This window comes from Bombina bombina, chromosome 4 (genome assembly GCF_027579735.1).
Source record: "Bombina bombina isolate aBomBom1 chromosome 4, aBomBom1.pri, whole genome shotgun sequence".
In the NCBI taxonomy this organism is placed as follows: Eukaryota; Metazoa; Chordata; class Amphibia; order Anura; family Bombinatoridae; genus Bombina; species Bombina bombina.
In genome coordinates this window covers 43,907,432-43,933,764 of record NC_069502.1, presented here as the reverse complement: position 1 = coordinate 43,933,764, position 26,333 = coordinate 43,907,432, and the positions used below count along the sequence as shown (strand labels likewise).

At 40.4% G+C, this 26,333-nt stretch overlaps 1 protein-coding gene across 1 annotated transcript in view; it reads right to left on the bottom strand.

The window, feature by feature from the left end:
* LOC128655231 (CD209 antigen-like protein E) overlaps positions 1-26,333 on the bottom strand; it is a 106,318-nt gene that overhangs the window by 22,510 nt on the left and 57,475 nt on the right. The window contains exons 4-5 of the mRNA XM_053708898.1: positions 24,851-24,984; positions 7,833-7,939 (exon numbers count right to left, since the gene is read on the bottom strand). Coding sequence (XP_053564873.1) covers positions 7,833-7,939; positions 24,851-24,984 — 241 coding nt within the window. The remainder of the gene's footprint in view (positions 1-7,832; positions 7,940-24,850; positions 24,985-26,333) is intronic.

The window sequence follows — 26,333 nt, the reverse complement described above, 5'->3', positions numbered from 1 at the left end:
CTAGATGGAAGGCACCACGGTTTGCAAAACCTTTCTCCCAAAAATAGCCTCAGAAGAAGCAAAAGTATCAAATTTGTAGAATTTGGCAAAAGTGTGCAGTGAAGACCAAGTCGCTGCCTTACATATCTGATCAACAGAAGCCTCGTTCTTGAAGGCCCAAGTGGAAGCCACAGCCCTAGTGGAGTGAGCTGTGATTCTTTCAGGAGGCTGCCGTCCGGCAGTCTCATAAGCCAATCGGATAATGCTTTTAAGCCAGAAAGAGAGAGAGGTAGAAGTTGCTTTTTGACCTCTCCTTTTACCAGAATAAACAACAAACAAAGAAGATGTTTGTCTGAAATCCTTAGTAGCTGCTAAGTAAAATTTGAGAGCACGAACTACATCTAAGTTGTGCAACAAACGTTCCTTCTTTGAAACTGGATTAGGACACAAAGAAGGCACGACTATCTCCTGGTTAATATTTTTATTAGAAACAACTTTCGGAAGAAAACCAGGTTTAGTACGCAAAACCACCTTATCTGCATGGAACACCAGATATGGAGGAGAACACTGCAGAGCAGATAACTCTGAAACTCTTCTAGCAGAAGAGATTGCAACCAAAAACAAAACTTTCCAAGATAATAACTTTATATCAACGGAATGTAGGGGTTCAAACGGAATTCCCTGAAGAACTGAAAGAACTAGATTGAGACTCCAGGGAGGAGTCAAAGGTTTGTAAACAGGCTTGATTCTAACCAGAGCCTGAACAAAAGCCTGAACGTCTGGTACAGCCGCCAGCTTTTCGTGAAGTAAAACAGATAAAGCAGAAATCTGTCCCTTCAAAGAACTCGCAGATAATCCTTTCTCCAAACCCTCTTGAAGAAAGGATAGAATCCTAGGAATTTTTATCTTGTTCCATGGGAATCCTTTAGATTCGCACCAACAGATATATTTTTTCCATATTTTATGGTAGATTTTCCTAGTTACAGGCTTTCTAGCCTGAACAAGAGTATCAATGACAGAATCTGAGAACCCTCGCTTTGATAAAATCAAGCGTTCAATCTCCAAGCAGTCAGTTGGAGTGAGGCCAGATTCGGATGTTCGAACGGACCCTGAACAAGAAGGTCCTGTCTCAGAGGTATCTTCCATGGTGGAGCTGATGACATATTCACCAGGTCTGCATACCAAGTCCTGCGTGGCCACGCAGGAGCTATCAAGATCACCGATACCCTCTCCTGTTTGATCCTGGCTACCAGCCTGGGAATGAGAGGAAACGGTGGGAACACATAAGCTAGGTTGAAAGTCCAAGGTGCTACTAGTGCATCCACTAGAGCCGCCTTGGGATCCCTGGATCTGGACCCGTAGCAAGGAACCTTGAAGTTCTGACGAGACGCCATCAGATCCATGTCTGGAATGCCCCACAATTGAATTATTCGGGCAAACATTTCCGGATGGAGTTCCCACTCCCCCGGATGAAATGTCTGACGACTCAGAAAATCCGCTTCCCAATTTTCCACTCCTAGGAAGAATTGTTCGAATGGTTTCCATCTTGAACGATGGAACCCTGAGAAATTTGTTTAAGATCTTGAGATCCAAGATTGGTCTGAATGTTCCCTCTTTTTTGGGAACTATGAACAGATTTGAGTAGAATCCCATCCCTCGTTCCTTCAATGGAACAGGATTGATCACTCCCATTTTTAACAGGTCTTCTACACAATGTAAGAATGCCTGTTTTTTTATGTGGTCTGAAGACAATTGAGACCTGTGGAATCTTCCCCTTGGGGGTAGTTCCTTGAATTCCAGAAGATAACCTTGGGAGACTATTTCTAGAGCCCAAGGATCCAGAACATCTCTTGCCCATGCCTGAGCGAAGAGAGAAAGTCTGCCCCCCACCAGATCCGGTCCCGGATCGGGGGCCAACATCTCATGCTGTCTTGGTAGCAGTGGCAGGTTTCTTGGCCTGCTTGCCTTTGTTCCAGCCTTGCATGGGCTTCCAGGCTGGCTTGGCTTGAGACGTATTACCCTCTTGCTTAGAGGGCGTAGAGCTTGAGGCTGGTCCGTTTCTACGAAAGGGACGAAAATTAGGCTTATTTTTAGCCTTGAAAGACCTATCCTGAGGAAGGGCATGGCCCTTTCCCCCAGTGATATCTGAAATAATCTCTTTCAAGTCAGGGCCAAACAGCGTTTTCCCCTTGAAAGGAATATTAAGCAATTTGTTCTTGGATGACGCATCCGCTGACCAAGATTTTAGCCATAGCGCTCTGCGCGCCACAATAGCAAACCCTGAATTTTTCGCCGCTAATCTAGCTAATTGCAGGGTAGCGTCTAGAGTAAAAGAATTAGCCAATTTAAGAGCACGAATTCTGTCCATAATCTCCTCCAAAGGGGTAGCTTTATCTAGCGACTTTTCTAGTTCATCAAACCAAAAAGACGCTGCTGTAGTAACAGGAACAATGCATGAAATTGGCTGTAGAAGGTAACCTTGCTGAACAAACATCTTTTTAAGCAAACCTTCTAACTTTTTATCCATAGGATCTTTGAAAGCACAACTATCTTCTATAGGGATAGTGGTGCGTTTGTTTAAGGTAGAGACCGCCCCCTCGACCTTAGGGACTGTCTGCCATAAGTCCTTTCTGGGGTCGACTATAGGAAACAATTTCTTAAAAATAGGGGGAGGGACAAAAGGTATGCCGGGCCTTTCCCATTCTTTGTTTACAATATCCACCACCCGCTTGGGTATAGGAAAAGCTTCGGGGGGCACCGGGACCTCTAGAAACTTGTCCATCTTACATAATTTCTCTGGAACGACCAAATTGTCACAATCATCCAGAGTAGAAAGCACCTCCTTAAGCAGAGCGCGGAGATGTTCCAATTTAAATTTGAATGTAATAACATCAGGTTCAGCTTGTTGAGAAATTTTTCCTGAATCTGAAATTTCTCCCTCAGACAAAACCTCCCTAGCCCCTTCAGACTGGTGTAAGGGCATGTCAGAACCATTATCATCTGCGCCCTCATGCTCTACAGTATCTAAAACAGAGCAGTCGCGCTTTCGCTGATAAGTGGGCATTTTGGCTAAAATGTTTTTAATAGAATTATCCATTACAGCCGTTAATTGTTGCATAGTAAGAATAATAGGCGCACTAGATGTACTAGGGGCCTCTTGTGTGGGCAAGACTGGTGTAGACACATAAGGGGATGATGCAGTACCATGCTTACTCCCCTCACTAGAGGAATCATCTTGGGCATCATTTTCACTATCACATGCATCACATATATTTAAATGAGAAGGAACTTTGGTTTCCTGACATACAGAACATAGTCTATCTGAAGGTACAGACATGATAAACAGGCATAAACTTGATAACAAAGTACAAAAAACGTTTTAAAATAAAACCGTTACTGTCACTTTAAATTTTAAACTGAACACACTTTATTACTGAATATGCGAAAAAGTATGAAGGAATTGTCCAAAATTCACCAAAATTTCACCACAGTGTCATAAAGCCTTGAAAGTATTGCACACCAAATTTCAAAGATTTAACTCTAAAAATAACGGAACCGGAGCCGTTTTTACATGTAACCCCTATACAGTCCCTGGTATCTGCTTTGCTGAGACCCAACCAAGCCCAGAGGGGAATACGATACCAAATGACGCCTTCAGCACGCTTTTTCAGTGTATCTGAGCTCCTCACACATGCATCTGCATGCTCTGACTCCCAAAAATAACTGCGCATTAGTGGCGCGAAACTGAGGCTCTGCCTAAGACTAGAGAAGGCCCCCAGTGAAAAAGGTGTCCAAAACAGTGCCTGCCGTTTTTATTACCAACATACCCAGATAAAAACAACTCCTCAGAGTAATAAACCATTAAACATGCTTATAAAACAAACGTTTTAGCCCAGAAAAATGTCTACCAGTCTTTAAAGCCCTTGTGAAGCCCTTTATAAATTGTTATTAAAATGGCTTACCGGATCCCATAGGGAAAATGACAGCTTCCAGCATTACCAAGTCTTGTTAGAAATGTGTCATACTTCAAGCAGTAAAAGTCTGCACACTGTTCCCCCAACTGAAGTTACTTCATCTCAACAGTCCTGTGTGGAACAGCCATCGATTTTAGTAACGGTTGCTAAAATCATCTCCCTCTTACAAACAGAAATCTTCATCTCTTTTCTGTTTCAGAGTAAATAGTACATACCAGCACTATTTTAAAATAACAAACTCTTGATTGAAGCAATAAAACTACATTTAAACACCAAAAAACTCTAAGCCATCTCCGTGGAGATGTTGCCTGTACAACGGCAAAGAGAATGACTGGGGAAGGCGGAGCCTAGGGGGGATCATGTGACCAGCTTTGCTGGGCTCTTTGCCATTTCCTGTTGGGAAAGAGAATATCCCACAAGTAAGGATGACGCCGTGGACCGGACACACCTATGTTGGAGAAAGAGTCTGTTTCTTCAGGAGATCTGCATGTCAATCTTGTATTATTTCTGAGTACCCAGACCTGGGTTGGAAAGCCCCATCTATACAGGATTTTCTTGTTGCGTAACAGTGTCGTTAAGGGGCTAAACTCTTTTCTGCGCTATAGGGTTTGTGAAGCCAGGTCCTGGTAAAATTGAAGAACATTGCCCCTATATCTAATCGGTTGTAGCTTTCTTGATTGGTTCAGGAGCATTTCCTTTTCAAGGAAGTTTTTAAAGCGAATAATAATGTCTCTTGGAGGCGCAGTGTCCGGGGGCTTTGGTCTAAGAGATCTATGGACTCGCACCCATTGAATGTCTGTGGTACATGCAGATTCTTTTATTTGTTGGAATAAAGACTGAAGATAGACTGGGAAGTCGTGGGGGAGAACACTCTCAGGGACTCCTCTAATTCTTATGTTTTTCAGGCGACTCCTGTTCTCCAGGTCTTCCAGTTTTTCCTGGAGTGAGGAGGTAGTTTCTTGGTGTGTGACTACTTGATATGTGAGGGTTTGGACATCTTTTATCTCATCTTGGTTGGTTTCCAGAGAATCTACTTGTAGCCCTATGGTATGGATGTCTTGTTTCATACCTGCTAATTCCTCTCTGATGCACGTGCGGACAATATCCGCAATGTCTTGCTTGGATGGTAGACCCTGAAGGATATTTGAAGTAAAGTTAGCGTCCTCATCTTGTGAGATAGATAGATTAGAGGATTGGCGTTCCGTAGAAAGTCTCTTGTCTTTTGCCTCTGCTATATCTGTGGCTTGCATGTAAAAAGCAATAGTAGCTGTTTTAATTGTGGACGGTTTTAGAGGCTTATCTTGCTTGAGTCTTCTGAATGTCATTATGATTAGTTTCAGGAGGGACAGGTCGTGAGAGATCGCTTTAAGAATAACTTTATGGCCTATGTGCGCTGCCGTGTCGCCTCCTCTGCAGCACCCACCGATTGCAAAATATATAGTTTCTTTTTTTTGTTGTTTGTTTTTTATATTTACAGTGACAGCACACTGGGGGTCTTGTGAGTCGTAACTCCTTGGTATGTTTAGGGGTTGTAAGCAGGTGTTTTGTTGTGTCCTTTATCCCCTTAAGAAAAGTCCACCTCCCCTTATCACAGTAAGAATTTCCTTAATAAGTGGGCTCCGCAGATTGTCAATATGCTTTTACATTTAAATTTGCCCCAGCAGTCAGCCTGAGTGATACCAATCAGACCCTGTTGTGAAACATAGGGCATCTTTGCTTATGTCCTTTGTCTCCTAGTAAGTGTGGTGTCGTAGGGACTTAGGGCTATTATGGCGGCTGGTGTGTTTCCGGGAAGATGCTTAGCGGTGTGGCGAGTTTGGCTCAGGGCTTCCTTCCAGCCTTACAGCTTTCCCCAGGTGAGTAGTAATGTATTTTAGTATTAGGTAGATGTTGCCCCAGCTCCTATCTTTATTGCATGACTTGCGGCATTCACGGCACTTACAGTTATCCTGAAGTTGTCAGCGATGGCGGCCGGATCACTTCCGGTGCGGTCTGTGTGTGATCACTTCCGGGATTGAGTCACAATCTTCGGTAACAGGTATGATCCTGTAGCTCTTGAAGTTGATTTTGTCCTCGGGTCTTGGTCGGCTTGTTCCAATTAGGATTTACTACTCCCGGCCGGACATAGCGTTGTGTGGGTTGTAGCGGTTCTTCTGCTTCATTGCCGCGTATCTGCTGGGTTTATTTAGTTGTAGCAGGCTTCTCTGGTATGTCAATAGTTAGGGAGGCTGCATTTAGCTTAAATTATGCAGAGATAGAGTGGGATATTTAGAGTTTTAAGGGCTGCCAACACGGAGCTCCGGATTTACGCTGCGCTCATGGCAGCAGCCGGCTCCGCCACAAACTTATTTTTTTTAATAAAGATCAAAACATAAAATACGTTACTGTCACTTTAAATTTTAAACTAACTTTTTACTCCTTTTTATTTTTTAAATGTAGAGGACAGAAAGATTAAATAACACTGCAGATCACCTCTACACCTCAGCTGAACTTTGCTGAGGTGCCTACTTGTCAGTTGCAACTAACTCCCTCTGAGCAGGAGCCGTTCCCTCACTACTGGATTTCAGTAGCAGCTCCAGAAAGTCGGTCTCCGGTCCTAAACATGCATATTAATTAGAGAATGCGTAATAGGAAAAGAAGCTGTACAACTTCACCTTCCGATTATCAGGAAGTGAAGAAGAAAAGGCATGCAACACAATTGCCGCCTCTAGTACCGCCCATCGTGGGTATCGCCAATAAAGTCATCTCCCGGTCGGCTTAGTGTTATGAAACCATCGGGAGATGTGAAACCACCACAAAGTATTTTCCTTGCCCCAGTGCCTGCATCTAGGCTGTCCAAATAGTGTCTCCTGTGTATATAGGAGAATTTATGTATTTTAAAGATAAAAGTGCCCAATTCCAATAAGGCTCCTTTTATATGTCCCATCCTATGAAATAAAAAGTGCCCAACTTTTTCTGAGTTCTTCCATTAACCCCAGAAATTAAAGTCAGCACTTACCTCATATTCTGCCCGACAGCAAGGCAGCTCCCAGGTTTGAGAGATCCTCTCCCTCACATGGACCTGTGAAACAAGAGAAAGGACTGAGAAATATTTCTCAGGCTTTCAGTATTATGGCAGCATTAACTAAATGGGAGGCGCAGTGAGAATTATGTCCCACAAGTTCCCATTGCTCTAAAGCCACCACTGCTCTACTGAAGAGACTGATATGGACTACGGCTACACCCTAGGACAAAGCAGCACAATATTGTACCACTTTAAAAATAATAAACTATTGATTGAAGAATCTTTTCTAACGCCTAACTTTACCACTTCCTTGCTCTAACATAGGCAAAGAGAATGACTGGGGTGGGAGGGAAGGGAGGTGATATTTAACAGCTTTGCTGTGGTGCTCTGCTGCCTCCTGCTGGGCAGGAGTGATATGCCCAATAGTAATTAGATGATCCATGGACTCATCGTGTCATTAAAAAGAAAAAAAGCATGATAGCCATCAGTGGTTGCATATAATACCCCTTTGCTGAAAGGAAGATTACTACATAAGAGAGCAGAGGAGCCTGGGATATGCACGTTTAGTAAGCAGAGTGTCACTTATACCTTATACCCATCTATGTTTAAATAGTGTCGCTTTTGGATAACCAATATTTTTACTACCCAGATGCCAAGCTGTGACTGCCACCCCCTTTGTATCACCATGTAAGGGTATAGAGAGGGCATCTGCTAAATCTACATTTGTAGCTTTAAGAATTACATTTACTAAAATATAAAACTGAGACCCAGCTGGTGCGCAGTTACAGTATTTCAAGAATACTATGACCATTTAATACACTCCTGCAGGTAAAAAATACAAATAGCCGCATGACATAAAGATGAAATTTACTCACGTGACGTTCTCTTTCAGGGGCTCATTCAGCCAGTGCCATACTGTATTTACTCTGTGTAGCCCACACCAGTAATCATCAGGAAATTTACTGAAGCGCTTTGTATTTTCCTAAGATGAAACAAAAATACTTTAGTATTCAGAATGATCATATTGATTAAATTATATTATAATATAGTTTATATTAATTATATATAGTACACACGTTTTTGTCCCTGTGTAGAACCCTAAACAGTTACTCAGTTCTGGTTTTGCTAAGGCCTTGTTTTATTCTATAAAACTGGGGATCCCTGATTTTTTGTGTCCAACTCTCACACACCCTATGCATGAATAACCTACTAACCACAATTTACCCTAACCAATACAGGTTCCTCCTAGAACCTAACACCCTTAAAGCCTACAAAGATCTCACTATCCTCCCATCCAACGATAAGAGTGGGGCTAGTGCCACTGACAGGTGAGCAGCAGATGAGATTGTATAAGGAATGGTTAGAGGATGAAATGATAAAACTGAGTATAGAGAGAGAAAATGTAGCAAACGACTATCCAGCCATCAATATCGACAAATTCACAATATTTTGATTGCAATGTTACTGTAGTAAATTAAATGACACAGGACGACCTATAGTGAGACAGAGAGAAAAATACAATAAACACAGAAATACGTAAGCGGTCCAGACAGAACCATGAGATAACATTGTAGGTAAAAAGGGGAAAGCAGGAAGAATGTGATAAAAACAGGAGAGGGGAGCTAGAACGAGAATAAATGTACCCTATAATACCAATCTATTTGTGTATTTAAATCACATGGTTTTGTATTACTTCACATCAAGATGACAGTAAGGGGTTAATGCACCTTGGGGGCTTTGTTGGACTTTACTAACGGAATTATTGGGTCACAGGTGTGTTGAGTTAATTGTTGATAGTAGGGAGAATTAATGAGCTGCCTGATTTATGGTTATACAGAGAAGTCGCACAAAACAGTACCAAATGGATTCTGGCATAAAATGCCTTTATATACACAGGAGTACAGTATTTGGGTATTTTTGCTCAAGGGTTTAGATTACTCGTTAGCTACTGTATATTGTCTGCCTATAAATAATGACTGAGGATTTAAAGGGACAGTACAGTTTCCAATGACTTATGTTACCAGTAGCAGAATACAAGATGTATGGGACATTGATCCTTTATTTTTTTTTATATGAAATAGCCGATTTTGCTAGTTGAAACCACAGCCCATTTCAATTGGCCGAGCTTTAAGGAAAACAGAAACCTTTGTCTTTATCTGTATGTAACCCCCCCCCCCATAGCTTTTCTATTGCCAATAAATAAAAAGGGACAGTACGCTGTGCAATTGTTTTTATATTAATGCATTTTCAATTACTTATACCAGCTGCAGAATATAAAATGTAAGAGAAATTGCATTTTCAGGTTTATTTGCGTACATGAAGTAGCTGGTTTTGTGCTTTTAAACCACAGCCTATTACAATGGGTTGAGTTTCAGGTAATATCAGATCTCATTATGTTATTACTTTGTGTACACAGACTTGCTTCCTTATGTTTGTCTGGAAAACTAAAGCTCAATACATAGAGAACACAATGAAAAATTAACATTGTATTACTTAACTATCCTGCACCCCACTGGGAGTGTAATTTCTTCTGCCGGCTGTATTTACTTAGGCTATTCAATAGCTGAGACTCCAGTTTCAAAACTTTCAGTATACGTTGGTATATCACAAGCTAAATCAGCTATTTCTAAGGCCAAAATAGGGATAAAGGAGCTACTTGTAGACAATTTAATACACTCCAGTAGGTAAAATGGTTAATTGTGAACAATTTAAAATGGGAGATTTTTTGGGGGGTGAACTGACCCTTTTAAGTAGATGAAAAGGGCTAAAAAGATGCTTCTAAATAATTTACTGCACTCCAGCAGTAAAATAATCACTAGAAATGCAATAAAGGGGAGAACATTTTACAGTACACTGTCCCTTTAAGAGGAAGGGGATTTCTATAGGCCTATAGCAGGGGTTTTCAAACCTGTTTGAGCATCCCTAAAAGACCAGATTTTCAAGATATCTGAAATGGAGCACATGTGAAATAATCTGCTGACTAACAAACAAGCGGCTAGATTACAAGTTTTGCGGTATGAGTGAAAAAGCAGCGCTAAGGCTCTTTTTCACTACCGCTGGTATTACAAGTCTTGCAGGTTTAGCTGTACCGACACTTTTTTGGCCGTAACGCAACGTAACTACCGCAGCTTTCAAAAAGTCCTTTTTCAATGGTACTTCCTTTGCGCCGGTATTACGAGTTTGCCTGGGAGGTCAAAAAGTGAGCGGTACAGCCTATACCGTCAAGATTCATACTGTAAACTGAAAGTCAGTAGTTATGGGTTTTACGCTACAAAGCCGTAACATAAAACTCATAACTAAAGTGCTAAAAAGTACACTAACACCCCTAAACCTAGGCCCTCCCGCATCGCAAACACTAAAATAAAATTATTACCCTTAATCTGCTGCTCCCGACCTCGTCGCCACTATAATAAACATATTAACCCTTAAACTGCCGTACTCCCGTATCGCTCCCGCATCACTAGTTAATTATTAACCCCTAATCTGCTGTTCCTAACATCGCCGCAACCTACATTACTGTTATTAACCCCTAATCTGCTGCCCCCAAAATCGCCTCCACTATACTAAAGTTATTAACCAAAAAGTCTAACCCTAACACCCCTAACTTCAATGTAATTAAAATAAATCTAAATAAAACCTAATACCTAAAAAATTCCTATTTAAAACAAAATACTTACCTGTAAAATAAACCCTAAGCTAGCTACAATATAACTAATAGTTACATTGTATCTATCTTAGGTTTTATTTTTGATTTCACAGCTAAGTTTGTATTTATTTTAACTAGGTAGACTAGTTAGTAAATAGTTATTAACTATTTACTAGCTACCTAGTTAAAATAAATACAAATTTACCTGTAAAATAAAACCTAACCTGTCTTACACTAACACCTAACCTTACACTACAATTAAATCAATTACATTAATTAAATACAATTAACTAAATTACACAAAATAAAAAACACTAATGGCTAGATTACGAGTCTTGCGTTAGCCTTAAAAAGCAGCGTTGAGAGGTCCCAACGCTGCTTTCTAACGCCCGCTGGTATTACGAGTCTTGCAGGTACAGGTGTACCGCTCACTTTTTTGGGCAGACTCTAAAATACCGCAAGTCCACTTACGTCAATTGCGTATCCTATTTTTTCAATGGGATTTTCCTAACGCCGGTATTTAGAGTCTTCCAAAAAGTGAGCGGTACACCCTCTCCTGTCAAGACTCCTACCACATTTAAAAGTCAGTAGTTAAGACTTTTATGGGCTAATGCCATAGCATAAAACTCATAACTAAAGTGCTAAAAAGTACACTAACACACATAAACTACCTATTAACCCCTAAACTGAGGCCCCCCCACATCGCAAACACTATAATAAAATATTTAACCCCTAATTTGCCGAACCTGACAATCACCACCACTATAAGAAATATATTAACCCCTAAACCACCGCACTCCCGCATCGCAAACACTAGTTAAAAATTATTAACCCCTAATCTGCCGTCCCTAACATCTCCGACACCTACCTACATTTATTAACCCCTAATCTGCCGCCCACAACGTCGTCGCCACTATATTAAATTTATTAACCCCTAAATCTAAGTCTAACCCTAACCCTAACCCCCCCCCAACTTAAATATTATTTAAATAAATCTAAATAAAATTACTACTATTAAATAAATTATTCCCATTTAAAACTAAATACTTACCTATAAACTCCAAATGCCCTTTTCAGGGCAATGGGGAGCTTAGGTTTTTTAGATAGGTTTTTATTTGGGGGTGTTGGGTTTTACTGTTGGGGGGTATTTGTATTTACAGGTAAAAGAGCTGATTTCTTTGGGGCAATGCCCCGCAAAAGGCCCTTTTAAGGGCCATTGGCAGTTTATTGTAGGCTGGGGGGGGTATTTGGGGGGTGCATTTTATTTTTATAGAGCTATTAGATTAGGTGTAATTAGTTTAAATATTGGATAATTTATTTTTAGTGTTTATTATTTTTTGTAACTTACGCCTAGATTTAGAGTTTTGCGTTAGAAGGGGTGCGTTACCTACGCGTGTTTTTTTATCCCCCCGCACCTTTTAAACAACGCTGGTATTTAGAGTTCTCTGAAGGGCTGCGTTAGGCTCCAAAAAGGGAGCGTACAGGCATATTTACCGCCATTTCAACTCTCAATACCAGAGTTGCTTACGGACGCGGCCAGCTTCAAAAACGTGCTCGTGCACGATATCCCTATAGGAAACAATGGGGCAGTTTGAGCTGAAAAAAAACACCTGCAAAAAAAAAGCAGCGTTCAGCTCCTAACGCAGCCCCATTGTTTCCTATGGGGAAACACTTCCTAAGTCTGCACCTAACACCCTAACATGTACCCCGAGTCTAAACACCCCTAACCTTACACTTATTAACCCCTAATCTGCTGCCCCCGCTATAGCTGACCCCTGCATTTTATTATTAACCCCTAATCTGCCACTCCGTACAGCGCCGCAACCTACATTATCCCTATGTACCCCTAATCTGCTGCCCCTAACATCGCCGACTCCTATATTATATTTATTACCCCCTAATCTGCCCCCCCCAACGTCACCGCTACCTACCTACACTTACTAATCCCTAATCTGCTGACCGGACCTCGCCGCTACTATAATAAATGAATTAACCCCTAAAGCTAAGTGTAACCCTAACACTAACACTCCCCTAAATTAAATATAATTTTTATCTAACGAAATAAATTAACTCTTATTAAATAAATGAATCCTATTTAAAGCTAAATACTTACCTGTAAAATAAACCCCAATATAGCTACAATATAAATAATAATTATATTGCAGCTATTTTAGCATTTATATTTATTTTACAGGCAACTTTGTATTTATTTTAACTAGGTACAATAGCTATTAAATAGTTAATAACTATTTCATAGCTACCTAGTTAAAATAATTACAAAATTACCTGTAAAATAAATCCTAACCTAAGTTACAATTAAACCTAACACTACACTATCAATAAATTAATTAACTAAACTATCTACAATTAAATCAACTAAACTAAATTACAAAAAAAAAAAAAAACACTAAATTACAAAAAATAAAAAAAGATTACAAGAATTTTAAACTAATTACATCTACTCTAAGCCACCTAAAAAAATAACAAAGCCCCCCAAAATAAAAAAATGCCCTACCCTATTCTAAAATAAAAAGTTAACAGCTCTTTTACCTTACCAGCCCTTAAAAGGGCCTTTTGCGGGGCATGCCCCAAAGAAATCAGCTCTTTTGCCTGTCAAAAAAACATACAATACCCCCCCCAACATTACAACCCACCACCCACATACCCCTACTCTAACCCACCCAAACCCCCCTTAAAAAACCTAACACTAAGCCCCTGAAGATCTCCCTACCTTATCTTCACCACGCCGGGTATCACCGATCCGTCCAGAAGAGGGTCCGAAGTCTTCATCCTATCCGGCAAGAAGAGGTCCAGAAGAGGGTCCGAAGTCTTCATCCTATCCGTCAACAAGAGGACATCCGGACCGGTAGACATGTTCATCCAGGCGGCGTCTTCTATCTTCATCCATCCGGCACGGAGCGGGACCATCTTGAAGCAGCCGACGCGGATCCATCCTCTTCTTCCAGCGACTCCCGACGAATGAAGGTTCCTTTAAGTGACGTCATCCAAGATGGCGTCCCTCAAATTCCGATTGGCTGATAGGATTCAATCGGCCAATCAGATTTTTCCTACCTTTATTCCGATTGGCTGATAGGATTCTATCAGCCAATCGGAATTCGAGGGACGCCATCTTGGATGACGTCACTTAAAGGAACCTTCATTCGTTGGGAGTCGCTGGAAGAAGAGGATGGATCCGCGTCGGCTGCTTCAAGATGGTCCCGCTCCAAACCGGATGGATGAAGATAGAAGACGCCGCCTGGATGAACATGTCTACCGGTCCGGATGTCCTCTTCTTGCCGGATAGGATGAAGACTTCGGACCCTCTTCTGGACCTCTTCTTGCCGGATAGGATGAAGACTTCGGACCCTCTTCTGGACGGATTGGTGATACCCGGCGTGGTGAATATAAGGTAGGGAGATCTTCAGGGGCTTAGTGTTCGGTTTTTTAAGGGGGGTTTGGGTGGGTTAGAGTAGGGGTATGTGGGTGGTGGGTTGTAATGTTGGGGGGGTATTGTATGTTTTTTGACAGGCAAAAGAGCCAATTTCTTTGGGGCATGCCCCGCAAAAGGCCCTTTTAAGGGCTGGTAAGGTAAAAGAGCTGTTAACTTTTTATTTTAGAATAGGGTAGGGCATTTTTTTATTTTGGGGGGCTTTGTTATTTTTTTAGGGGGCTTAGAGTAGGTGTAATTAGTTTAAAATTCTTGTAATCTTTTTTTATTTTTTGTAATTTAGTTTAGTTGATTTAATTGTAGATAGGTTTAATTGTAACTTAGGTTAGGATTTATTTTACAGGTAATTTTGTAATTATTTTAACTAGGTAGCTATTAAATAGTTATTAACTATTTAATAGCTATTGTACCTAGTTAAAATAAATACAAAGTTGCCTGTAAAATAAATATAAATACTAAAATAGCTACAATATAATTATTCGTTATATTGTAGCTATATTAGAGTTAATTTATTTCGTTAGATAAAAATTATATTTAACTTAGGGGGGTGTTAGTGTTAGGGTTATACTTAGCTTTAGGGGTTAATACATTTATTATAGTAGTGGCGAGGTCCGGTCGGCAGATTAGGGGTTAATACTATTTATTATAGGGTTTTTGAGGCGGGAGCGAGGCGGTTTAGGGGTTAATACATTTATAAGAGTGGCGGCGAGGTCCAGTCGGCAGATTAGGGGTTAATAAGTGTAGGTATGTAGCGGCGACATTGGGGGGGGCAGATTAGGGGGTAATAAATATAATATAGGGGTCGGCGATGTTAGGGGCAGCAGATTAGGGGTACATAGGGATAATGTAGGTTGTGGCGGTGTGCGGTCGGCAAATTAGGGGTTAAAAATTTTTATTAGAGTGGCGGCGATGTGGGGGGACCTCGGTTTAGGGGTACATAGGTAGTTTATGGGTGTTAGTGTACTTTAGAGCACAGTAGTTAAGAGCTTTATGAACCCGGCGTTAGCCCAGAAAGCTCTTAACTCCTGACTTTTTTCTGCAGCTGGAGTTTTGTCGTTAGAGTTCTAACGCTCACTTCAGCCACGACTCTAAATACCAGCGTTAGGAAGATCCCATTGAAAAGATAGGATACGCAATTGACTTAAGGGGATCTGCGGTATGGAAAAGTCGCGGCTGGAAAGTGAGCGTTAGACCCTTTCCTGACTGACTCTAAATACCAGCGGGCGGCCAAAACCAGCGTTAGGACCCCTTAACACTGGTTTGGACAGCTAACGCAGAACTCTAAATCTAGGCGTTAGTGTTTTTTTTAATTTTGTGTAATTTAAGTTAATGTAATTGATTTAATTGTAGTGTAAGGTTAGGTGTTAGTGTAAGACAGGTTAGGTTTTATTTTACAGGTAAAATTGTATTTATTTTAGCTAGGTAGTTATTAATTAGTTAATAACTATTTAATAACTATTCTACCTAGTTAAAATACATACAAACTTTCCTGTGAAATAAAACCTAAGCTAAATACAATGTAACTATTAGTTATATTGTAGCTAGCTTAGGGTTTATTTTATAGGTAAGTATTTAGTTTTAAATAGGAATTATTTAGGTATTAATTGAAATTTTTATTTAGATTTATTTTAATTATGAAGTTAGTGGGTGTTAGGGGTTAATAACTTTAGTATAGTGGCGGCGACAGCTTAGGGCTTAATAAGTATAATATAGATGCCAGGGGTGGCAGATTAGGGGTTAATAAGTGTAATGTAGGTGGCGGCGATGTCGGGGGCAGAAGATTATGGGTGTTTAGACTCAGGTTTTATATTAGGGTGTTAGGTGTAAACATAATTTTTTCTTTTACCATAGGAATCAATGGGGCTGCGTTACAGAGCTTTACGCTCCTTTATTGCAGGTGTTAGGCTTTTTTTCAGCCGAGCACATAAAGGCAGCTTACTGCAGCGCTGGTATTGGAGTGCGGAATGGAGCTCAATGCTCACTTATTGCCGGGTTTATGAAACCTGTAATAGCTGCGCTGTAGGGAGGTGAGAGGTGACAATAACTTGCAAGTTAGCACCGACCAGCTCTTACCGCAAAAACTCGTAATCTAGTCGATGGGTATTACACAAGGTGATCCTGAAAATATGGCCTCTTAGAGAGGTCCGGGTACAGGTTTGAAAACCTCTAGAGGGTCGATCCGATAAAAATCGTCGCCCGCAAAAGCAGGCGACGCCAATATTCGCGCGGGTTTGGTATCCTATATACGGCGTAACCTAGAAGTTACGCGCGTATATTTCTGCCGTCGCCCATAGTTTTTTGGGCCATAGGCAGGTATACCAAACCCGAGCAGTTTGGTATCCAATATACAGCGTAAGGACTTACGTGGCGAAAATGGAGAAATCTTACTCCATTTTCACCTCGCCACAAAAAGCAGCCGTAAGAAGCCTTACGCTGAGTATTGGAGCCCCGTAACTCCCTAAACTGGCTGCTAAATAAACCTAACACATGCGCAATGTCTATCTAACTGTCAACCGCGATCTGCTAAATAAAACCTAACACCTAACGCATGCGCAATGTCTATCTAACTGTCAACCGCGATCTGCTAAATAAAACCTAACACCTAACGCATGCGCAATGTCTATCTACCTGTCAACCGCAATCCCCCGCCTCAATCCCTAATAAAGTATTTAACCCCTAAACCGCCGCCATCTACATAAACTAACCCCCTACTGTGAGCCCCTAAAACCGCCACCATCTAACTGATCTATCCCCTACTGTGAGCCCCTAAAACCGCCACCATCTAACTGATCTATCCCCTAATCTGACCCCTTACACCGCCGCCAGCTATATTAATATTATTAACCCCTAATCTAATATCCATAAAGTAATAAACTCTATTACCAGCCCTTAAAAGGGCCTTTTGCGGGGCTTTGCCCCAAAGTTAACAGCTCTTTTGCCCTATAACCTGCCCTCCCTACACCGCCGCACCTATATTAATGGTATTAACCCCTAATATAAGCCCCTTACACCGCCGCCATCTATATTAAAATTATTAACCCCTAATTTAATCTACCTACCCCGCCGCCAGCTATATTATCTATATTAACCCTAAGTATATTATAGTTAATATAGTTATTACATTATATATATTAACTATATTAACCCTAATTATATTAGGGTTAATATAGTTAATATAGTTACTATAGTATTTATATTAACTATATTAACTCTATCTAACCCTAACACCCCTAACTAAATTCTTATTAAATAAATCTAATTTATATTATAAACTAAAATATTCCTATTTAAATATAAATACTTACCTATAAAATAAACCCTAAGGCCTAGATTTAGAGTTCGGCGGTAAAAGGGCTGTTAACGCTCCGCGGGTTTTTTTCTGGCCGCACCATAAATTTAACTCTGGTATCGAGAGTTCAAACAAATGCTGCGTTAGGCTCCAAAAAAGGAGCGTAGAGCATTTTTACCGCAAATGCAACTCTCGATACCAGAGTTGCTTACGGACGCGGCCGGCATCAAAAACGTGCTCGTGCACGATTCTCCCATAGGAAACAATGGGGCTGTTTGAGCTGAAAAAAAACCTAACACCTGCAAAAAAGCAGCGTTCAGCTCCTAACGCAGCCCCATTGTTTCCTATGGGGAAACACTTCCTACGTCTGCACCTAACACTCTAGCATGTACCCCGAGTCTAAACACCTCTAACCTTACACTTATTAACCCCTAATCTGCCGCCCCCGCTATCGCTGACCCCTGCATTACACTTTTAACCCCTAATCTGCCGCTCCGTAAACCGCCGCCACCTACGTTATCCCTATGTACCCCTAATCTGCTGCCCCTAACACCGCCGACCCCTGTATTATATCTATTAACCCCTAACTTGCCCCCCACAACGTCGCCGCAAGCTACTTAAAATAATTAACCCCTAATCTTCCGACCGCAAATCGCCGCCACCTACGTTATCCCTATGTACCCCTAATCTGCTACCCCTAACACCGCCGACCCCTATATTATATTTATTAACCCCTAATCTGCCCCCCACAACGTCGCCGACACCTACCTACACTTATTAACCCCTAATCTGCCGAGCGGACCTGAGCGCTACTATAATAAAGTTATTAACCCCTAATCCGCCTCACTAACCCTATCATAAATAGTATTAACCCCTAATCTGCCCTCCCTAACATCGCCGACACCTAACTTCAATTATTAACCCCTAATCTGCCGACCGGAGCTCACCGCTATTCTAATAAATGTATTAACCCCTAAAGCTAAGTCTAACCCTAACACTAACACCCCCCTAACTTAAATATAATTTTTATCTAACGAAATAAATTAACTCTTATTAAATAAATAATTCCTATTTAAAGCTAAATACTTACCTGTAAAATACATCCTAATATAGCTACAATATAAATTATAATTATATTATAGCTATTTTAGGATTAATATTTATTTTACAGGCAACTTTGTAATTATTTTAACCAGGTACAATAGCTATTAAATAGTTAAGAACTATTTAATAGTTACCTAGTTAAAATAATTACAAATTTACCTGTAAAATAAATCCTAACCTAAGATATAATTAAACCTAACACTACCCTATCAATAAAATAATTAAATAAACTACCTACAATTACCTACAATTAACCTAACACTACACTATCAATAAATTAATTAAATACAATTGCTACAAATAAATAAAATTAAATAAACTATCTAAAGTACAAAAAATAAAAAAGAACTAAGTTACAGAAAATAATAAAATATTTACAAACATAAGAAAAATATTACAACAATTTTAAACTAATTACACCTACTCTAAGCCCCCTAATAAAATAACAAAGCCCCCCAAAATAAAAAATTCCCTACCCTATTCTAAAATACAAATATTACAAGCTCTTTTACCTTACCAGCCCTGAACAGGGCCCTTTGCGGGGCATGCCCCAAGAATTTCAGCTCTTTTGCCTGTAAAAAAAAACATACTATACCCCCCCCCCAACATTACAACCCACCACCCACATACCCCTAATCTAACCCAAACCCCCCTTAAATAAACCTAACACTACCCCCCTGATGATCTTCCTACCTTGTCTTCACCATGCCAGGTTCACCGATCCGTCCTGGCTCCAAGATCTTCATCCACCCCAAGCGGGGGCTAGACATCCACTGAAGAAGTCCAGAAGAGGGTCCAAAGTCTTCCTCCTATCCGGCAAGAAGAGGACATCCGGACCGGCAAACATCTTCTCCAAGCGGCATCTTCTATCTTCTTCCATCCGATGACGACCGGCTCCATCTTGAAGACGTCCAGCGCGGATCCATCCTCTTCTTCCGACGACTAGACGACGAATGACGGTTCCTTTAAGGGACGTCATCCAAGATGGCGTCCCTCGAATTCCGATTGGCTGATAGGATTCTATCAGCCAATCGGAATTAAGGTAGGAATTTTCTGATTGGCTGATGGAATCAGCCAATCAGAATATAGTTCAATCCGATTGGCTGATCCAATCAGCCAATCAGATTGAGCTCGCATTCTATTGGCTGTTCCGATCAGCCAATAGAATGCGAGCTCAATCTGATTGGCTGATTGGATCAGCCAATCGGATTGAACTATATTCTGATTGGCTGATTCCATCAGCCAATCAGAAAATTCCTACCTTAATTCCGATTGGCTGATAGAATCCTATCAGCCAATCGGAATTCGAGGGACGCCATCTTGGATGACGTCCCTTAAAGGAACCGTCATTCGTCGTCTAGTCGTCGGAAGAAGAGGATGGATCCGCGCTGGACGTCTTCAAGATGGAGCCGGTCGTCATCGGATGGAAGAAGATAGAAGATGCCGCTTGGAGAAGATGTTTGCCGGTCCGGATGTCCTCTTCTTGCCGGATAGGAGGAAGACTTTGGACCCTCTTCTGGACTTCTTCAGTGGATGTCTAGCCCCCGCTTGGGGTGGATGAAGATCTTGGAGCCAGGACGGATCGGTGAACCTGGCATGGTGAAGACAAGGTAGGAAGATCATCAGGGGGGTAGTGTTAGGTTTATTTAAGGGGGGTTTGGGTTAGATTAGGGGTATGTGGGTGGTGGGTTGTAATGTTGGGGGGGGGGTATTGTATGTTTTTTTTTACAGGCAAAAGAGCTGAAATTCTTGGGGCATGCCCCGCAAAGGGCCCTGTTCAGGGCTGGTAAGGTAAAAGAGCTTGTAATATTTGTATTTTAGAATAGGGTAGGGAATTTTTTATTTTGGGGGGCTTTGTTATTTTATTAGGGGGCTTAGAGTAGGTGTAATTAGTTTAAAATTGTTGTAATATTTTTCTTATGTTTGTAAATATTTTATTATTTTCTGTAACTTAGTTCTTTTTTATTTTTTGTACTTTAGATAGTTTATTTAATTTTATTTATTTGTAGCAATTGTGTTTAATTAATTTATTGATAGTGTAGTGTTAGGTTAATTGTAGGTAATTGTAGGTAGTTTATTTAATTATTTTATTGATAGGGTAGTGTTAGGTTTAATTATATCTTAGGTTAGGATTTATTTTACAGGTAAATTTGTAATTATTTTAACTAGGTAACTATTAAATAGTTCTTAACTATTTAATAGCTATTGTACCTGGTTAAAATAATTACAAAGTTGCCTGTAAAATAAATATTAATCCTAAAATAGCTATAATATAATTATAATTTATGTTGTAGCTATATTAGGATGTATTTTACAGGTAAGTATTTAGCTTTAAATAGGAATTATTTATTTAATAAGAGTTAATTTATTTCGTTAGATAAAAATTATATTTAACTTAGGGGGGTGTTAGTGTTAGGGTTAGACTTAGCTTTAGGGGTTAATACATTTATTAGAATAGCGGTGAGCTCCGGTCGGCAGATTAGGGGTTAATAATTGAAGTTAGGTGTCGGCGATGTTAGGGAGGGCAGATTAGGGGTTAATACTATTTATGATAGGGTTAGTGAGGCGGATTAGGGGTTAATAACTTTATTATAGTAGCGCTCAGGTCCGCTCGGCAGATTAGGGGTTAATAAGTGTAGGTAGGTGTCGGCGACGTTGTGGGGGGCAGATTAGGGGTTAATAAATATAATATAGGGGTCGGCGATGTTAGGGGTAGCAGATTAGGGGTACATAGGGATAACGTAGGTGGCGGCGATTTGCGGTCGGAAGATTAGGGGTTAATTATTTTAAGTAGCTTGCGGCGACGTTGTGGGGGGCAAGTTAGGGGTTAATAGATATAATACAGGGGTCGGCGGTGTTAGGGGCAGCAGATTAGGGGTACATAAGTATAACGTAGGTGGCGGTCGGCAGATTAGGGGTTAAAAATTTTAATCGAGTGGCGGCGATGTGGGGGGACCTCGGTTTAGGGGTACATAGGTAGTTTATGGGTGTTAGTGTACTTTAGGGTACAGTAGTTAAGAGCTTTAGAAACCGGCGTTAGCCAGAAAGCTCTTAACTCCTGCTATTTTCAGGCGGCTGGAATCTTGTCGTTAGAGCTCTAACGCTCACTGCAGAAACGACTCTAAATACCAGCGTTAGAAAGATCCCATTGAAAAGATAGGCTACGCAAATGGCGTAGGGGGATCTGCGGTATGGAAAAGTCGCGGCTGAAAAGTGAGCGTTAGACCCTTTAATCACTGACTCCAAATACCAGCGGGCGGCCAAAACCAGCGTTAGGAGCCTCTAACGCTGGTTTTGACGGCTACCGCCGAACTCTAAATCTAGGCCATAGATAGCTACAATATAATTAATAATTACATTGTAGCTATGTTAGGGTTTATATTTATTTTACAGGTAAATTGTTAATTATTTTAACTAGGTATAATAGCTATTAAATAGTTATTACCTATTTAATAGCTACCTAGTTAAAATAATTACCCAATTACCTGTAAAATAAATCCTAACCTAAGTTACAAATACACCTACACTATCAATAAATTAAATAAACTACAAATATCTATCTAAAAATACAATTAAATAAACTAAACTAAATTACAAAAACAAACAAACACTAGATTACAAAAAATAAAAAAAAGATTACAAGATTTTTAAGCTAATTACACCTATTCTAAGCCCCCTAATAAAATAATAAACCCCCAAAATAAAAAAAATTCCCTACCCTATTCTAAATTAAAAATAGTTCAAAGCTCTTTTACCTTACCAGCCCTTAAAAGGGCCTTTTGTGGGGGCATGCCCCAAAGAAAACTGCTCTTTTGCCTGAAAAAAACCCACAATACCACCCCCCAACATTACAACCCACCACCCACATACCCCTAATCTAACCCAAACCCCCCTTAAATAAACCTAACACTACCCCCCTGAAGATCTCCCTACCTTGTATTCACCCCGCCGGGCAGAACTCTTCATCCGATCCGGGCGATGTCCAGTCAAGCTGCAAAGAAGAATTCTTCATCCCGGTGATGTCTTTCTCCAAGCGGCAGCAAAGTCTTCTTCCATCGGGCAGCATCTTCCATTAAGCGGCATCTTCAATCTTCATTCTTCGCTCCTCCAACGCGGAGCATCCATCCCGGCCGACGACTGAACGACGAATGAGGTACCTTTAAATGACGTAATCCAAGATGGCGTCCGTCGAATTCCGATTGGCTGATAGGATTCTATCAGCCAATCGGAATTAAGGTAGAAAAATCTGATTGGCTGATTGAATCAGCCAATCAGATTTTCTACCTTAATTCCTATTGCCTCATAGAATCCTATCAGCCAATCGGAATTCGACGGACGCCATCTTGGATGACGTCATTTAAAGGTACCTCATTCGTCGTTCAGTCGTCGGCCGGGATGGATGCTCCGCGTTGGAGGAGCGAAGAATGAAGATGCCGCTTAATGGAAGATGCTGCCCGATGGAAGAAGACTTTGCTGCCGCTTGGAGAAAGACATCACCGGGATGAAGAATTCTTCTTTGCCGCTTGACTGGACATCGCCCGGATCGGATGAAGAGTTCTGCCCGGCGGGGTGAATACAAGGTAGGGAGATCTTCAGGGGGGTAGTGTTAGGTTTATTTAAGGGGGGTTTGGGTTAGATTAGGGGTATGTGGGTGGTGGGTTGTAATGTTGGGGGGTGGTATTGTGTGTTTTTTTCAGGCAAAAGAGCAGTTTTCTTTGGGGCATGCCCCCACAAAAGGCCCTTTTAAGGGCTGGTAAGGTAAAAGAGCTTTGAACTATTTTTAATTTAGAATAGGGTAGGGAATTTTTTTTATTTTGGGGGTTTATTATTTTATTAGGGGGCTTAGAATAGGTGTAATTAGCTTAAAAATCTTGTAATCTTTTTTTTATTTTTTGTAATCTAGTGTTTGTTTGTTTTTGTAATTTAGTTTAGTTTATTTAATTGTATTTTTAGATAGATATTTGTAGTTTATTTAATTTATTGATAGTGTAGGTGTATTCGTAACTTAGGTTAGGATTTATTTTACAGGTAATGGGGTAATTATTTTAACTAGGTAGCTATTAAATAGGTAATAACTATTTAATAGCTATTATACCTAGTTAAAATAATTAACAATTTACCTGTAAAATAAATATAAACCCTAACATAACTACAGTGTAATTATTAATTATATTGTAGCTATCTTAGGGTTTATTTTATAGGTAAGTATTTAGATTTAAATAGGAATATTTTAATTAATAATATTAATATTAGATTTATTTTAATAAGAGTTTAGTTAGGATGTTAGAGTTAGATAGGGTTATTATACTTAATATATATATATATATATATATATATATATATATAATATAATAACGATATTAACTATATTAACCCTAATATAATTAGGGTTAATATAGTTAATATATATAATATAATAACTATATTAACTATATTAACCCTAATATAATTAGGGTTAATATAGTTAATATAGCTGGCGGCGGTGTAGGGGGATTAGATTAGGGGTTAATACATTTATTATAGGTGGCCGCGGTGTAGGGGGATGTAGATTGTAGGCAAAAGAGCAGTTTACTTTGTGACAAAGCCCCGCCAAAAGCCCTTTTAAGGGCTGGCAAAAGAGCTGTTACTTTGGGGCATGCCCCGCAAAAAGCCCTTTTAAGGGCTGGCAAAAGAGCTGTTACTTTGGGGCAATGCCACGCAAAAAGCTCTTTTCAGGGCTATTTGTAGGGTTAGACTTAGGTTTAGTGGTAGGGATAGTTTAGTATTTTAGGGGTTAAATAATTTAATATAGATGGCGGCGGGGTAGGGGGATTAGATTAGGGGTTAATACTTTTAAAATAGATAGCGGCGGGGTAGGGGCTCACTTTAGGGGGTAGGTAAGGTAGATGGCGGCGGTGTTAGGGGCTCACTTTAGGGGGTTATAGATTTAATATAGCTGGCGGCGGTTTAGGGGTTAATAACTTTATTAGGTTGCGGCGGGGTTTGGGAGCGGCGGTTTAGGGGTTAATACATATTTTATTGTTAGGATAGAGAGGGGGGATAGCGGATAGAGGGTTAGACGTGTCGGGCTATGTTAGGGAGGCGTGTTAGACAGTGCGGGTGATTTAGACTTTAGTCAGGTTTTGTAGGCGCCGGCAGTTTCTAACATGCCGTAAGTCACTGGCGACGCCAGAAATTTGTACTTGCGCAGATTTCTGGACATCGCTGGTTTATCTGACTTACGGCACGTTAGCATCTGACGGCGCCGTATATGGGATAGCTCGAGTTGCGAGCTGAAACTGCGGGCGACGCGGGTTCCCTCGCTTGCGCCGCAAACTACGATCTATATCGGATCGCGCCCCTAGGTGTTTTACTGTAGGCCAAACAATAACAAAACCACAGTAATTGCTGTTTCACACAAACTCACATGTATGTGGTTCTCAGAAAGCACGGCGAGCTGCGCCCCCATCATGGCGCACTGTTTCTCGCTGGATTCCCAATCTTCCTTTTCTTCAGAGAAATAGTAGCAAGTCCCGTTATACAAAATCCAATATACTTCATCTGCAGTAAAAAGCATTTTTAGGATTAGTAATTAAAAGGGACGTTGTACACCAGATTTTTCTTTGCATAAATGTTTTGTAGATGATCCATTTATAAAGCCCATCTGGGTTGTTTTTATAAAAAATGTATAGTTTTGCAATTTTAAGCAACTTTCTAAATTACTCCTAGTATCAAATTTTCTTTGTTCTATTTGTATCTTTATTTGAAAAGGCAGGATTGTAAGCATAGGAGACTGTTTGGTTCCGGACCCTGGGTAGCGTTTGCTGATTGGTGGCACCAGTTAACCCCTCTAAAGAACTGGCCCTGATGGCAGCTATGGTTGTGTCCAGTATTTAACCAGACACTTCAGCAAGTTGGCCAGTTAACTATACTCAAATACTAAACCTGTAAATGACTGTTTTTATTTTTTTTTTTAACAGTTGCATCGCTCTCTTGGAATTATTTGTTGAAAGCTAAACCTAGGTAGGCTCATATGCTAATTTCTAAGCCCTTGAAGGCCGCCTCTTATCCCAGGGGCCGCCTCTTATCCCAGGGCATTTTCAAAGTTTTTTATTGCTAGACAGCGCTAATTCATGTATGCCATCTACATGAAATTGTGCTCACTCCTGTGGAGTTACCTAGGAGTCAGCACTAATTGGCTAAAATGCAAGTCTGCCAAAATAATTGAGATAAGGAGGCAGTCTGCAGAGGCTTAGCTACAATGTAAACAGAGGTAAAAAGTATATTAATATAACCATGTTGGTTATGCAAAAGTGGGGAATGAGTGATAAAGGGATTCTCTATCATTTTAAACAATAACAATTCTGGAGTAGACTGTCTCTTTAAATAACAGGTAAAATAATGAAAGCCTATATTGCAAAATTTGCTTTACTGTGCATAATGAAAGGGCCAATTAATAAATATTAAACGGGATATGAAACAATGCACCTTTAGTAAAAACAAAGTTATATCAAAGTTAACATATAAACAGAATGGGCAAGATTACATATGCGGTGTCGCCCGCAAAAGCCGGCGTCTGCTATTTTTAGACGGATCTAGCGATCACATATTTCACCCGTCACCCGCAGTTTTTACTCCCATAAACTAAACATGAAACCGGTGTCGCCAGTCGGTATCATACATTCAGCACAAGGACTTACGTGCCGAGAATGGAGAAATTTTACTCCATATTCAGCTCGCCAAACAGGCAGGCGCAGCAAGCCTTGCGCTGAGTATATAAGTACCGTAACTCCCTAGAAGTCTAACACCCAACGCATGCACAATACGTACCTCTCAACCGCCACCCCCCCACAATAAGTAATAAAAAAAAATGTATTAACCCCTAATCCGCCAACCCTCACATCGCAAAG